This window comes from Rhincodon typus, unplaced genomic scaffold (assembly GCF_021869965.1).
Source record: "Rhincodon typus isolate 14 unplaced genomic scaffold, sRhiTyp1.1 hic_rhity00001541, whole genome shotgun sequence".
Lineage (NCBI taxonomy): Eukaryota > Metazoa > Chordata > Chondrichthyes > Orectolobiformes > Rhincodontidae > Rhincodon > Rhincodon typus.
In genome coordinates, this window is record NW_025967179.1 from 1 (window position 1) to 16461 (window position 16461).

Sequence of the window (16461 nt, forward strand, 5' to 3'; positions counted from 1 at the left end):
TCTTCTCTAGCCTCTTGCAGGGTTCTTGGATATATCTGGTCAGGGCCAAGAGATTTATCCATCTTCATATATTTTAATACTTCCAACACCTCCTCTACTGTGATATGAACTGTCCCCAAGATATTGCCACTACCTTCCCCAAGTTCCCAAGTCTTCAAATCTTTCTCCAGGGAAACACAGAGGAGGAATATTCATTGAGGACCTTGTGCATCTACTGCGGTTCCACACATCCATGTCCACTTTGGTCCTTGAGGGGTTTTATTCTTTCTGTAGTTATTCTTTTTCCTTTAACATACTTAAAGAATTTCTTTGGATTCACACTAATCTTCTCAGCCAAAGCTATCTCATGCCCCCTTTTCACCCTCCTGATTTCCTTCTTCAGTAAACTCCTGTACCCTGCCAACCTTGCCCTTCACCCTCATTCGAACATATAGACCTTGAACTCTAGATATCACATTTTTAAAGGCCTCCCAGTTGTCAGAGATCCCTTTGCCTGCAAACAAACTACTCCAATCAACCCCTGCAAGCTCCTGTCTAATTCCATCAAAATTCACCTTACCCCAGTTTTGGACTTGAACCTGTGGACCTTGTCTCTCTCCATAACTATTTAAAAATTAGTAGAACTATGGTCACTAGTCCCAAAGGGCTCCCCCACTGTCATCTCAGTCACCTTTCCTGCCCTATTTCCCAAGAGTAGGTTGAGTTTGGCCCCTTCCTGAGTAGGACCCTCTAAATACTGCTTAAGGAAACTTTCCTGAATACATCTAACAAATTCCACTCCATTTAAGCCAGTAACACTATGGCAGTCCCAGTCTACATTAGGAAAATTAAAATCCCTCACTATGTCAACCCTATTGCTCCTGCAAGCCTCCCCAGTCTCCCTGCATATTTGTTCCTCTGATTCCTGTTGACTATTTGAGGGCCTATAGTACAAACCCAATAATGTCACCACCCCCTTCTTATTTCTTAGCTCCACCCACAAGGCCTCACTGGATGATTCCTCAGTTATTTCATCTCTGACTACTGCTGTGATACTCCCCTTAATCAAAAATGCAACTCCCCCTCCCCTCTTTCCTCTACCTCTGTCCCGCTTAAAGCACCTGTACCCTGGCACATTAGACTGCCAGGCCTGTCCCTCCCTTAGCCATGTTTCTGTAATAGCCATAATATCCTAGTTCCACATACCTATCCACGCCCTGAGTTCATCGGCCTTACCTGTCAGCTCTCTTGCAGTGAAATTTAATCCCCATTCCCTGTCCTGTTCCAACCTGACCTGTCTCTTCAACTTGCTATTTCTGATAACTGTATCTCCTTCCAGCCTCGCACTTGCCTCCCTGCTGTTGAGGATCTCACCCCTCCCCCGCCAATCTAGTTTTGGTCCCTTTCCTTAGGGAAAGATATTATTTCATTGAACGCAGTTCAGAGAAGTTCACGAGGATGATCCCTGGTATGGAGGGATTGTCTTATGAGCAAAGGCTTAACTCTACTCACTGGAGTTCAGAAAAATGAGAGGTGATCTCATTGAGCCATGTAGGATTCTTAAGCGGCTTGACTGGTTGAATGCTGAGAGGATGTTTCCCCTCACTGACGAGTCTAGGACAGAGGGCATAATCTCAGAATTAAGAGGCATCAATTTAAGACTGAGATGAGGAGAAGCTTCTTCTCTCAGAGGGTTAAGAATCTTTGGAATTCATTGCTACAGAGAGCTGTGAGTGTAGTGTCCTTGTGTATATTTAAGGCTGAGATAGGTAGATTCTTGATCAGTATGGGAATCAAGGATTATGGGGAAAAGGCAGAAAATGGGAAGGGAGACTTGAGGGACTGAACAACCTTCTCCTGTCCCTGTTTCATATGGTTGGAGACACAGAAAGGAGGACAATGGAAAAGAAACAGAGTGTGAGGAGATCTGGTCGAAGCAATTGTGGGAGTTGGTGAGCTTCTGATGGATATTGTCAGGCAGCCTATCCTCAGAAATGGAACCCTTGGTTTTTTTGTTACTCGATTGAGGAGTGGTAGGGACCTTGGGACCAAGGTGCGGATGACTTCATCCAGCGTTCTATAGGTTGAGAAACCTGTCAGTCAGTCAGGCCCCTTTTGTGAGTGGTGATCATTTCCGACGGGGTGTGGGTCTGCATGGATTACCGGCATCGATTGGTGGAAGAGCCCGTCATTCAGTGTGATGTGGGCGTGGTCTCAGCTTTGGGCGGGGGAAGCTTCACTGTCCTAATCCTATTGGCTAATGAGCCTGTCAATTAGTGTCGGATAGGAGACCGTAACAGTCTGGGGCGGGGCTGTTGCGGTTTCTGCGATGCTATTGGCCAAGGGAGATGTCCTTCAACGCGGTGTGGGTAGGTTTCCGGTCGGCGTTCGGTCGCCTTAGGAGCCGGGCATTGGGAGTGAGCGAAGGTATCATGTCGCTGCCGGATCTGTCTTCCCTGAGCCTGCAGGAGCTCAACGAGCTGCTGGAGGATGAGGGCAAGCTGAATAAGATGGCGGAGGGGATGGAAGAGGTGAGTTGTTTTGTTTTGCCGGGGGCGGCTCGTGGCGTGGGGAGGGGCTCCAGTGGAATCGAAGAGTAGGGGGTCGGCGTTGGGAAAGTTGTCTCTCTCCCTCTGTGTGTGAGAGGAAAACAATGGAATGAAAGCAAGAGAGGGGATGGGGGTAGCAGCGGCCCGTGATGTGGGTATGGTCCCACCCAGAGCGGGCCCCCAGCCGGGGAACCTGACTTTTCACGCCTGGCTGAGCTGAAGATCCTCTGTGTAAACATAGAAATCACAGGGGCCGTGGTACTGTACTGTACTGTACTCCACTCCAGGTTGCTGCTGCTGTGAAGACCCCCATTTCCACAAGGATACAATGTCAGGGACCTTACTTTGAAGGCGAGTTGCCACTTTTTATTGTACACTTTTTTTTTTATTGTACACTTTTTTTTTATTGTACACTTTTTTTTATTGTACACTTTTTACACACACTGTAAGTCCCCAGGCAGCAGCGACGTGCAATCGGGGGAGTGGAAATGAGGAAGAATTCTGAGCTTTCACCTGAACTTTGGACAGATCTCTCTCTCTCTCTCTCTCCCCTCCCTACCCCCGTTTCTGTGTGGCTGCTGTTAGAATGGTTGTAGTGCACAAGAATTCTGTCCAGCATGTTGTATCTTTGCCAGCCCCCTGCATGAGTAGAAACCAAAAGAACTGCAGATGCTGTAAATCAGGAACAAAAACAGAAGTTGCTGGAAAAGCTCAGCAGGCCTGGCAGCATCTGTGAAGAAAAAAAATCAGAGTTAATGTTTTGGGTCCGCTGACCCCTTCTCAGAACTCTGAAGAGATGCCAGTAATCGATGCAGATGCCCTCATCCTGTGAATGAATAATAAAAAAAATTCCAGATGATTGTGTAAGAAGTGTTAAAGTTCCTTATGTTCTTGTTGCTGCTTTTGCCAATTGACTTGATTCCTGTTGTTGATCCTTCCTTCCAAAGGTAGCAGTTTCCTAATGTCTCAATCACTCCTGCTTTTGTCAAATCTCTTCAGTTTGGAGTTACCCTTTTTATGTATCAACTGCTGTAATAACAGATGTCATTAAAGATGTCTTTAAAGATGTTTTTATTTGAAAATAAAAATGCTTACCACGATGCACAGTTAGGCTGTGCCCCAAACCTGTAAGCTGCAGGTGATCATTTATATGTTTTCCAAGTCTCGTGATCATGACTATCTTCTGAAACCCAAAATGTGCATTTTTGGGTGTGAATATTTGTAAATAGCTTGTCAATCATCCAGAAGTTTGGAAGCCACTGGTTTAGCCATTCTCACCAATTGATGCCATGTGTGCATCTCCCAGCAAAGATTTCTGTTGGGAAACAAAGCTGTTTTTACTTAAGGTCGGTATCAAACTGGTAGTACATATTCAGATTTTTTTTACAAAGGTGTTTTTTTTTGTGAATTTATGCAGCATCAAGAATACTTTACAGTCATGTTTGAGGTTTGTTCAGCTGTTGCTCTTGAGAAAATGGCACTTGCAAGTGTGCCATAGTCTTGAAAACTGAATAAGAAGGCTGAGTGAAAAGTACTAATTTTTAGACAAATGCTGAGCTTAAAAACCCACTATATAATAGTACATTTGCTTGTATTTGAAGTAAGCTGTATTTTATTGTCTTAAAGCAAAACAGTACTTTAAACATTGTGTGGTACATAAAATTCAATGAATTACATATTTGTTAGTGTTTCATCAATATGAAATGGCTTTTACCCAAGCTTACTGTATTTCTTCACTTATTATTCTGGGGTGTGGGTATTGTCAGACTGGGACCCTGATTCACAGTTGAATGATGACAAAAGAAAAGAACAGGTCAGCAGAAGGAATTCTACAGTTTTTGAAGTCGATGTGACAAGTGCAATGGCCTGCACCTTTTTCTTGTCTTGAACATTAATGTAAGTCTCCTTTCTAAAAGGAAAGTAGGAAATGTGATGAGATGTTTATAGAATGTCAAATTGCTATTTTTCTTACAAAAGTAGCTTTTGTGAAACTTCTGTTTGTTTTGTTTTTCAAATCCAAAAACTAGAGCTATTTTAGAACAAAAAGGGTTCCTTTGTAAGTTAATAGCCTATTGATATTGCAGGAGTGGGCAGAGGTTCCTGTGGGGCATAAACACTAGTATTGAGCTGATTTGGTTTGATTCTGCCAAGTAACTAGTTTATTACAGAGTATCTCCTGTAAGATTATTACTGAACCAAATCTAGCTTTACCAATTAGTTGAGGAAACTATTAATGCTGCAGTTACTTCTGGATTGTAGTAATAATCCATATTGTTTTTTAAACATGGAAATATAAGTTGATCCCTGTTCATGGACCAAACTTGTAGAGATTATTCATCCTGGAATATGTTATGTAATTCATGCAAGAAATGGCAGGTGTCATCAAGCTTGATTTTAAAAGCAAATTGCTGTCTTTGTATAATGAATGCAGTATCTATAACTGAGCAATCAGTTTGAATCTGTTTTAGTCAGACTTTATTAGGGCAAAGTGAATAATAGAACTTCAACCAGTTAGTCAGTTTTACTCACCAGTAAATTCATTGAAATGTTTACACAAGAAAATTCATATTTGTGTAGCATCCCTAGCAGTAAAATCACCAGGGCATTTCACAGGAATGTTATCTCAACATTTGACATCAGGCCATGCAAATCGAGGTAAGTTTTTAAGGAGTGTCTGAAAGAAGAGAGGTGGTGAGAGAGGTTGAGTAAGTGCACCAATATTTACTTTTCTGCTTCTTGGAGGCATTTTTACAACTAGGCTGCTTTGGAGCTTCTTTGCTTGTAGAACAATCAACTTAAAGGATTGGAATATGATTTGATGTCAATTGTCACTTATTAATGCTTGGTATTACAAGGATAACTTATAAATTTGAATTGGCTTGAATCAATTCATGTTTTGTCCACATTTCTATGTAATGACTTTCAAAATTGTATTTAAGCATATCTGGCAAAGTGCAGCGGATTCCATCAGTATTGCCACTGTATAGTATTTGTGGTCGGAATGTTGCATTTTGTCAAAATCTAAAGTCTTAAAACCAGGAATTTTCTCATCAAGAAGTGCTTTACATATTTTTTGGGAGAAATTTGCACCTTTCTCAATTGTACCCTGGAAATTGAGTTAGTTGCATTGTTTGCACATTGCATCTACAAAACCCCTAATTTAGCTTTGCCTAAACATGCAAATACCAGAGAACACAAGTTTCTTGTGTTAATGCCAGTTGTGTATGGGTATAATGCATGTCCAAACATGCAAATGCACCAAACCTGAATCAATGTGACTGAGGAGTTTGAGGCGTGGGATGTGTCCCAGACCTCTCATTGGTGTTTTTCTTGTCAATTTGTTTTTAAGCACTCTGGACCTTTTACATTTCTCATGCTTCTTTACTGCAGTAGAATGTGTAATGGTAAAATGATTCCAGAATTATACAGTAGACTAATGTAAAGTTTTATCATAAAGATAGGGCACGAGAGAAGGTTCAAAAAAAGGATTGTCAAGGATGAAACCAGAAGTTAGAATTTACTTGAGGAATGAGATAACCGAGAGGTCTTTTAAAAATTAAAAACCAAATTTTTTTTTTAAAAAGTGCAGTCAGGGTAGAAGTAGAAAAGGTGTTTCAACTTACGGCGAGTCCAAAACTAGAGGTTGTATGGCTGGTCACTAACATCTGATCCAGAATTCAGGAGGGCCTTTTTATCCAAAGAATGGTGAGAATGTGAGGCACTACTGCAAGGGTTGTTGAGGCTAGTGGTATAAATATATTTATGCAGAAATGACTTAAACATACAAGAGAAATAAAGGGATGGGTTAAATGAAGAATTCCCACTTGGACTAAGCGATCTATTTCTGTACTGTAGACTCTATATAAACTATGTAAATTATTGTTTCATTGTGAAACTAATTTCTATAACATCCGTAAGGTATAAAGAAAGTTGGTGGATGATCTGCATGTGTCCTTATGTGTAGTTGTGCTGAATTTGTGCTTGCATTTTACTGATTATTTGCATAGGATCAGGTGGTTTTGGCTTGAGTTGCTACTGGCAGGAGCACAGTAGATTTTGGTGCGAGTGCATGATGGAGCAAGTTCCAAGTGAATCCTTCTGTTCGTTTAATCACACATTGAACTCTTCATTTTTTTTTTTTCCCCATTTCTGACAGTGTCTTTCCAGGGTAAAGCCATAGAATGCTATGGAAATGGGAAGAATAGGAATTTGTCATTCTAAGGTTAAGTTGAACTTCTGATTTGAGGCATGTGTTTAAGGAATTTAGTTAAATTAAATCACAAAATTAAATTCTATTAAAAGTCAGTCAAACTGAATGGCCCAAATTGAATGTTAAAGCAATGTATTTTCAGATCTGTCAATCACCAGGTCTGGTTAGCATTGTTCCATACTCTGAGCTAGATTGTTGCCCCAAAATATAGATATTAACTATCATTTTCAAACTGTACTGAAGGAGGCTAAGCTCATTCACCCTTCATGGGTCGTCACTGATAAAAAGGCACAAATGGAAACAAAGTACTACGGATGCTGGGGAGTTGAAACAAGCAGAGAAAATGCTGGAGAAACTCAGACATTCTGCAAATCTGTGGAGAGAGCAACAGAGTTAATGTTTCAAGTCTAGTGTGACTGTTGCTCAAAATTAAAGAAGTCGTACTGGACTCAGAATCCTACAACACAGACTCTTTGGTCCAACCAGTCCATGCTGACCATAATCCCAAACTAGTCCCATCTGCCTGCGCTTGGTTCATATCCCGCCAAACATTTCTTATTCATGTACTTATCTAAATGTCTTTAAAACGTTGTAATTGTACCTGCATCCCACCACTTCCTCTAGAACTTAATTCCACACGCCTAGCCACTCAGTGTTCTTAAAGAATTGCTTCTCATCTCTCATCTTAAAAATTGTCTTGAAATTCCCCCATCCTAGGGGAAAGACGCCTGCAAATCACCTTATCTATACCCCTCGTGATTTCATAAACCTCTGTAAAGTCACCTCTCAACCTCTTAGACTCCATTGAAAAAAGAATCCCAGCCTCTCCTCTCCAGCCTCAATGTTAACTCTCTGTTTAAACATTTAGCAAAGATTCATAGCTTGGGTTGTGGCTGAGGTTGTTGACTTGTTCACCAAACTGGATTGTTTTCATTCAGGCGTTTCATCACCATGCTAGGTAACATCATCAGTGAGGTCTCCGATGAAGTGATGTTGTTCTACTCAGCTTGGAATTTATACTGTCTGGTCCGTTACAGCGAATGCTGTCGTTTCCAGTTTTGATCTGTACGGGTTTGTATATGGTGTCCAATTCTGTATGTTTGTTGATAGCATTACGGGTGGAGAACCATGCCTCTACGAATTTCTGTGCATCTGTTTGGCTTGGGCTACTATGGTTACCTTGTCAGAGAGTACTGACATTAAGGAGCGTTCATCATGCCATTTTGCTGCTAGCTGATGTTCATGTATTCTGATGGCTAGTTTCCTTCCTGTCTGTCCAATGTAATGTCTGTGGCAGTTGTTGCATGGTATTTTGTAAACCACATTGGTTCTTCATGTTGTGGGAATGGGGTCTTTAATCCTTGGAGTGTTTGTCATAGAGTGACTGTGGGCTTGTGAGCCACCATGATTCCTAGTGGTCTTGGGTGTCTTGTCAGTTCCGATATGTTCTTGATGTAGGGCAGCGTTGCCTTATGTTGGATTAAAGACCCCATTCCCACAACATGCGGAACCAACATGGTTTACACAATACCATGCAACAACTGCCATGAACATTACATTGGACAGACAGGACAGAAACTAGCCATCAGGATACATGAACATCAGCTAGCAGCAAAATGGCATGATGAGCTGTCCTTAATATCAGTACACTCAGACAATGAAGGCCATTAGCTTAATTGGGACAAGGTAACCATAGTAGCCCAAGCCAAACATAGACACGCATGGAAATTCCTAGAGGCTTGGTTCTCCACCCGTAATGCTATCAACAAACACAGAATTGGACCCCATATACAAACACATACAGATCAAAACCGGAAATGGCACTACGTATCATAGCAGACTGGACAGTATAAATTCCAAGCCAAGTAGAACGACATCGCTTCCTTGGAGGCTCCACTGATGATAACTTTTGCTCACTCTACAAATGCCGCCAGACTTGCTGGCACTCTCTGATAACTGTCTGGAATGGCTAGTCAAGCAGGCATTTTCATTATTCAGTAGTGTTTTATACCTGAAGAACTCACTAATGTAGGTTTATATTGTACTTCAAGTTTTAAATCAGTTTGCTACATCTCTTTTTTTTTAAAAGAAAGATGCTTTATCCTTTATATACGATCATCAAATTTCCAATAACCCTGAAGGTGAATTGGAGAAATCTGTAGACTGGTTTAATAGGTTCAAGTTTGGTCTGTTAGAAATTTTGAATATGTTGCAGCATCGTAAAATCTTAAGAGCACAGGAGGGCACTGGAAAATGAGAGTACTAGTTGGATTAAATCAGTTTTTTAGTTTGTTTCTCTTGCCTTTGCATCTATTTTGTAAAGTGCAAAGAGAATTTGTCTTTCTGACTTATCATTTTAGAGTCCTGAGTTTAATGACTTCCTTTTGAACGCACTTGAGCTTGGAACTGTCTCTACAGTATATTTTTTTTAAATGTTGCTGGCAACATGTGGATATTTGGCTTTGGTTATTTGAGCTTTTCTCAATAGCTAAATAATTAACAGGTGATATGAAAGCTGCAGCTGCTGGAAAATAATATTGTGATAAATTACATTCAATGAAAATTTAATATATGCATCTGGGTATGTTAAACTGGTTTGGTCAAATGAAGAACTGTAGGCCAGCACTGTTCTTAAAAGCTAAAGGCAATTTGTAATTAAAAATGGCTAGAAGTTAGAATTATTCCAAACAATTAAAAAAATTTAAGTAATCCCATTTTGGAAATTTCTAATTGCAATGTGCAAAATAGATTATCTTAATTTTTACTTGTCGAGTATTTTGATCATCCAGATGCATGATGAAACATTGCACAGCTGATTGCACAGGATTGGGAGAGACAAATGTATTCCTTTTTTTCAGTTAAGGCAAGAGTAAGTTGGAGAATTTTGATATCCACAATAGAAATAATTGTGAAGGAACATAGTTCAGCTTCAAGTAAGCTTATTTGTACATGATTGCAATCTGGTGATACCTTGACTTTTTTTAAAACAACCTGTTTGGATGTGTTCTGAGACACCTACGTAGCCATGAGGTAGATTATGGAGCTGCCTTTATTGTCTGTTGGCTCCAAACAGTAGCTAGTTTTGACTGGAGTGCAGATTGGTTTACATTTTGCCCAAGTAAACATTGCTCATTGTGAAGTTAATTGGTGATGATTAACTGTTGGAACATTCAATACTCATGCACAACAATCCTATTTGTGCTGTACAGTGAGAAATAGGAATTCTTCATTTTCCTTGGCACAGAGTCTAGTTGTAGTTTCCCTACTGGAGCCCAGTTAAGCTTGGTTGACTTGGTACAGGTGAGAATTTGAGCCAGTGTGCTTGAAGAAGTTTGTAATCTTTGTTTTCAAACAAAAAGCATTCTCTCAGTGGCTTGAGACTACTGTCAGAAGTGCCGAAATTCCTTTTGTTAAATGTTCTGTGAAATCTTGTACGTTCTATGTTAACGGCTCCAAACCTAGCATTTGAAGGCAAAACACCAGTCATCAATGCAATAAGGCATTTTAAAATTTAGACGTTCTTAGATGTGAGCATCAGCATTTATGCCATAATTGCCTCTTGAGCAGATGATGAGTCACCTTCAACTGCTGCAGTCCACTTTCTGTACATCACTCGCAGTGCTGTTAGGGAGGGAATTCTAGGATTTTGACACAGCATGAAGAAATGGTCTAATAGCTGCAAGTTGGTACTGTGTGACTTGGTGGGGAAACTTTGTAGGTGGTGTTCCCAAGTGCTTGGTGCCCTGTCCTTCTAGGTGATGGAATTTGTGAGCTGTTGAAGGTGGTTTAGTTAATTACTGCAGTGCTTTTTTTTTTAGAAACAGTGCACACTCCTAATGTTGGAAGGAAGAATAATTTTTAAAGTGATGTATGTGTTGCCATTCCAACAGGCTGCTTAGGATGGTACTGAGCTGATTAAGTGTTGTTGGAATTGCACTAATCCATGTAATAGAGAGTGATTCATCGCATTTCTGACTTGTGCTTTGTAGATGGTGGGCAGGTTTTGAAGTCAGCAGCGAATTACTAACCACAGAACTCCCAGCCTCTGACCCCTTAATAGCCACGTTATTGATATATCTGTGAAATAAAATCAAGAACTGGAGATACTGGAAATCTGAAACAGAAATTGCTAGTGAAATTCAACATCTGGCAGCATCTGTGGAAAGAGAAAGCAGAGTTAATATTAACTGTGCTTTCTCTCCTCAGAATTTGCCAGATATGCTGTGTTTCTCCAGCAACTTTTTGTTTTTGTTCTATTTCTATGTCTAGTTAAGTTTCTGGTCAGTGGTAACAAACATTCCCTCCTAAGGTGTGCACACGTGCAGCTACTCAGAATCCATACGTGGCAATTGGCACACTGATGCCATCTGCAGCATTGAGTTCTGGTTCTGGAAGTAGCTTTCATGTATAGATCTCAAAGGTTCGCTCAGAGAAAAGAAATCCAGTGGGAACATGGGTAGTAACCCCTGTAAGGTGGAGAGTAGCTAGCATTGATAATGTCTTTGAATGTCAAGGGAAGGTGATCAGATGTTCTCCTTTGCTGCTGGGCATTGCCCACTACTTGTGCTGCACAAATGTTACTTATCAGCTGAAGCCTGGATGATGTGAAACACTGCATGTGGTGCTATATATCTGAGAAGTGATGAATAGTGCTGAATGTTATGTAATCATTAGCAAGCATCCTGACTTTTGAACTTATGCTGAGACATGGGTCATTGAAGATTTTTCTCTCGAGGGCACTATGCTGAGGGACTTATGCAGCAATATCAAGTGTTTTGGATGATTGGCCTCTGATAATATCAGCCAGCTTCCTTTGTGATAGTATGAGTCCATGCAGGAAAGTGTTCGTTTTTTTTTCCCCCCTCAATCCCTATTGACTTTAGTTTTGCTAGGGCTCATTGATCACACTCTGTCAAATGTGCCTTGATATCAAAGGCAGTCAGTATCGCTTTGACTCTGTGATGGTCTTGTTAACCTTTTTGGACCAATGTTGTAATGAGGTTAGGAGCTGAACAGCCCTGGCGGAACCCAAACTGAAAATTTGAATAAATGCCATTAGATTGCACTTCCATTACATTTTTCCATCAAATTTAGTTACTTAGACTATAATGTTTAAATGACACTGTTTATGTATATAATTAGACATATTTATCTGAACAGTCATGTCCTTACTCTGCTTTAATGTACATGTCCATGTTATATTAATGTTTTGAATATCAGTGTCAGAAGCTACTGTTGTTGCAGTATGTGTTTGTAAGACTAGAGTTGTTATGGAGCTGTTCATTGCAGCAAGTAACATAAATTTACTGGCTGGTAACCACTAAGACTTGAGCCTCATTCCAATGACTTGACATTAGCCAAAAATGCTGAACATTTGCATCATTGCACCTTCTAAGCTCCAAAGCCACTGAAATGTAGGCAGCCTGTGGGAAAAGGCAGAATAACCTTGGAGTTGGATTGGGGGCTTCTTATTTTATTAGCAAATGATCACCTGGAAACGCAATAGTAGAGACCAACCATTAGATATAATCACTTGGGCAATGAGGTTCTGGCTTAAAAGGAATTTGTCCAGACGTTGTCAAACCATATCCTTTCACCTAGGATCTGCTATGTCAGAGTCATCTTTTGGATTAGTTGGCTAATTAGTGAGACAGTATGTGACATGCCAGCTAATCCTCTGGGCTTTTAAGAACCTATTTTCTCTGTAAACTAGCAGAAGTAAGTGCTGTATTGAAGAAGCAAGCTCCTGTGTAGATGTCTTACTTGCATGCTCTCAACCAAACAGTTGCTGTCCACAGAAACACATCAATCTTCAAACTACCTCGTTAGACCCAGAAGGATCACTGGGTTCAACCTGAAGCCAAGTTACCATTCTTCAAGAACCGAATACCCTTGGGATTTAAATTACTTAATATATCCTCCCCCTCTTTTAATTTATTTGTGCGTGTGTAAGTTGGTATGTTTCTATTCTTTTACATGGATGAGATTAATTGCAGTTAATTCTCTTTAAAAATCAAGGAACACATGTTGTTAGACACTTGTTGAATTGGCAATTTTTTTTAATTACTAAACTGTCACAGTCAAAAAAGGAGTGGGTAGACAGGAGCGTTCTCCTACACCTCATTTCAGATCAGCCATGATCTCATTGAATGGCGGAACAGGCTTGAGGGGCTGAATGGCCTATTCCTGTTCCTGTGTTCCTACCCGATTTGTAATACTATCTTCTAAAATCAAATATGTCTTAGATCATTGGATAAGAACATTTTCAAGGTAGGCACATCAGTGTTCCAGTGAGATAAATTAATATCTCAAGTAGGGTTTTTGATTACTTGTAATTAACATTTGTTGCGGAAATCAATTTTTTTGGAGTTCAACTTTTGATACCTGTTAATCATGAGAGTCAACTGATTAATTGGCCATTCTATTTGAGTATAAATGTTTACTAGAATTTTACTTGAGCTCAAAATGCTTATTTGAACAGGACGGAGCTACATTATTTTGTAGCTTGCTCTGTAATTAAAGTTACATGTTTATTGTACTCTGGATGTGTTTAATCTTGGGCACATGAGTTACTGTTAAATACTTCATACAACCAAATATTGTATTGGACACAGATCATATGAGCGTTGTTTAATTTTTTAAAAAAAACTTAAAGTAATTCTGCGTCTGTTGCCTAGACGTAAGTACGAAAATAATATTTGGTGTAAAATTCGACCGAAAAATATTTAAAATGCCCAAGTAGTGATATATGAAACTCTTTGGACATAATTCAGACAGCTTCTGAGTAAGCTTAACATTTCAGTTTAACTGAACTGAGTATCAAAAAACACTGCTGGGCTACAAGTTTTGCTTAACTCTTTGTTAAATATCAACACTTCTCTTGAAAAACATGGAGCATGGATATCCCAACCAACTTATCGTAAGAAAAGTACAGAGTGTGTTTATCAGTGGTATGTATCGTGATAAGACAGAGCTCTCTAACTCCAGAAGGAGAATTATTATGACAAAGTAAAACTGGAGATGTTTGTTTCCACTATTTGATGCCATGAAACCAGAGGGAGTGCAGCACATCCCCTTAAGTTTATGCTTCAATCATTAAATCCAGTGGTGATCTCTATAGCCTTGACCCACTAAGAAAAAAAACTTTTAAGGAAAATAAGTGTTTCTTGATATGTTGATTGCTTAGTGGAGCAATGTAGGAAAGAAAGAATAAGTAAACAATTTGGGATTTAACATTTCTATGTAGGCTTTTTGTATAACATCTTACTCAGAAAATCTGTTACCTATCTGGTAGAATACTGCTGTTGTGAGTTTTGCAAAAATAATTTCAATAATTTGCAGAATTTAGCAGCTGATGTGATTGCTAACACAATTAGATTATTGTAGGCTGTTGGTAACATCTGTCTTTAAAGGAAAACATTGTGCCGTGGACAGGAAAATCCAAGAAATGGGCAACAGTGGAATTTGATGTAGTTGAAATAAAAGCAATTAAAAATATTACAGATACTTGACTGACAAAGGCAAAAAAATGGCAAAATTTTGCAAAGATTTACTAATTCTCCAAATGTAACATGAAATTGAAGATTTCCTTTTGTTTTTCAGGTACGGAATATACAGCCAAATAAAGACATGAGCCTTGCTAGTAACCGTAGTCTAGCAGAACAGAATCTGGAATATCACCCCAAATTGGACTGTTTGAAAATCCAATTAATTAGGAAATATCAAGAACTACAGACACTATTTGAAGCATATCAAATGAGGAAGTCAAAATTAGGTAATCTGTTCTCCCTGTTATCGTATGTAGCACGCATTAGTTTGAATTTTTGATTCTTTTGTTTCTATTGTTTTACATGTAGACATACACAGAATGCATTTCTCATGAGTAGTGCACTTCGTAATAGAGCCATAGAGGTATACAGCATGGAAACAACAGGCCCTTCGGAACAACCTGCTCATGCTGCCTAGTTTACACAATTAAACTAGTCCCATTTGCCTGCATTTGGTTCATTTCTCTCCATTCCTATCCAATCCATGTACCTGTCTAATTGTTTCTTACATACAAAAGGGTCCACAGGGACAATTTTGTTATCTTTCCCCTCTCCCCTTAAGGCTATACTCTCTCTCTCTAGTTCTTGACTCACCTACCATAGTGAAAAGCTGTTGGCTATCTACCTTATCTATGCCTCTCATGATTTTATAGACCTTTTTATAAGGTTCTCTCTCACCCCTCCCACCCCCAAGTCTCCTACGCTCCAGGGGAAGAAGTCCCAGCCTATCCATTCTCTCCTTTTATAACTGAAAACTTCCAGACCAAGTAGCATCCCAGTAAATATTTTCTGCACTCTTTCTAGTTTAACAATATCCTTTTGTAGTAGGGTGACCAAAACTGCATGCTGTAATCCAAAAGTGGCCTCACCACTGTCTTGCACAGCTGCAACAAGACGTTTCAACTCCTATACTCAGTGCGCTGACTGATGAAAGCAAGCATATTGAATAAACAGTGTCAATCGCTATAAGTCATTTGCCATGATAATAAATTCTTTGTTCAATAGTATTGAACAATGTCTTCTGACTTCTCTTGTACAGTGCCACAGGAGTTGTGCATTGATGGAAAACATTATTATGCATAACCAGGCTAAGCTAGCAGTGATTTACATTTCAAATCAAATGTGTGCTAATTTAAAAGAAATGAAAAATTCCTTGCAAAGAAAATCTTAACAAATACATTTGAATCCTACTCCCTCACCTCTATTTTACCTAACAATGTCGCAAAACAAAATTTTCAGAGAATAATTTGATCTGTTAATCCTTGGATTTGGATTGAATTGCTGTGGTTTTACAGTCCTGTTTCAAGGAGGATGTTAAACTTCAGACTTAGTTCCTTCACCTGCATTGAATCTCTCTTTTTGGTTTCTTTCTCTAAATTAATTTTCATTTTTTAAGTGAAGCATACATCTTGGATTTTAACTATATGTGAGAAGTCTGTGTATTTGTTTGTGGTGTTTTCCCGTGAGCTGAATACCAAAAATGAAGACTGACCTGGGGCACTCATTGCTCTTGTTCAGTCTTTGCTTATTTATTTATCTTTATCAATTTTTTTTCTGATGAGACAAAGATGGGTAGGAGAGGAAGTTGTGAAGAGGACGTAAGGAAGCCACTAGACCATATAGATGGGTTAAATGATTGGGCAGAAACCTGGCAAATGGATATTGTAGAAAAATGTGAAATTGTCCATTTTTGCAGGAAAAATATAAAGGCATCATCTAAAGGATAACAATACAGAGCTCGAAATGGCAAGAGGATTCATGGCCAAGTACATGCATTCCTAAAGACTATGTGGAGTTACAGAAAATAATCAGAAACTAATAAAATGTTATTGTCTATTGCAAGGGAATTTTAGTACAAAAGCGGGAAGGTAATGCTTCAGGTACACAGGGCATTGGTAAGACCATCTGGAGTGCTGTATGACATTGGTGACCTTCATTAAGGAAGAATGTAAATGTATTGGTTGAAGTTTTGGGAAGATTTGCTTGACTAATACCTAAAATGAGTGGGTTGCCTTGTGAGGAAATGTGAAACAACAGGCTAGGCTTGTATCTGCTGGAATTTAGAATAAGAACTAACTCAAAACGTGCAAGATTGTGAGGCATCTTGACAGGATGGATGTGAAGTGATGGTCCCTATTGTGGGAAATCTAGAATGCTGTTCTAGGTCACTGTTTCA

The 16461-nt window shown here is 39.4% G+C and overlaps 1 protein-coding gene across 1 annotated transcript; it reads left to right on the forward strand.

The window, feature by feature from the left end:
- Window positions 1-2295: 2295 nt before the first annotated feature.
- Window positions 2296-14534, forward strand: LOC109913382 (VPS37B subunit of ESCRT-I; the record flags this gene model as incomplete). Its single annotated transcript, XM_048592611.1, has 2 exons — window positions 2296-2510; window positions 14341-14534. Coding segments are annotated over exons 1-2 (377 nt in total), but the record flags the coding sequence as incomplete, so codon positions are not given.
- Window positions 14535-16461: the final 1927 nt, after the last annotated feature.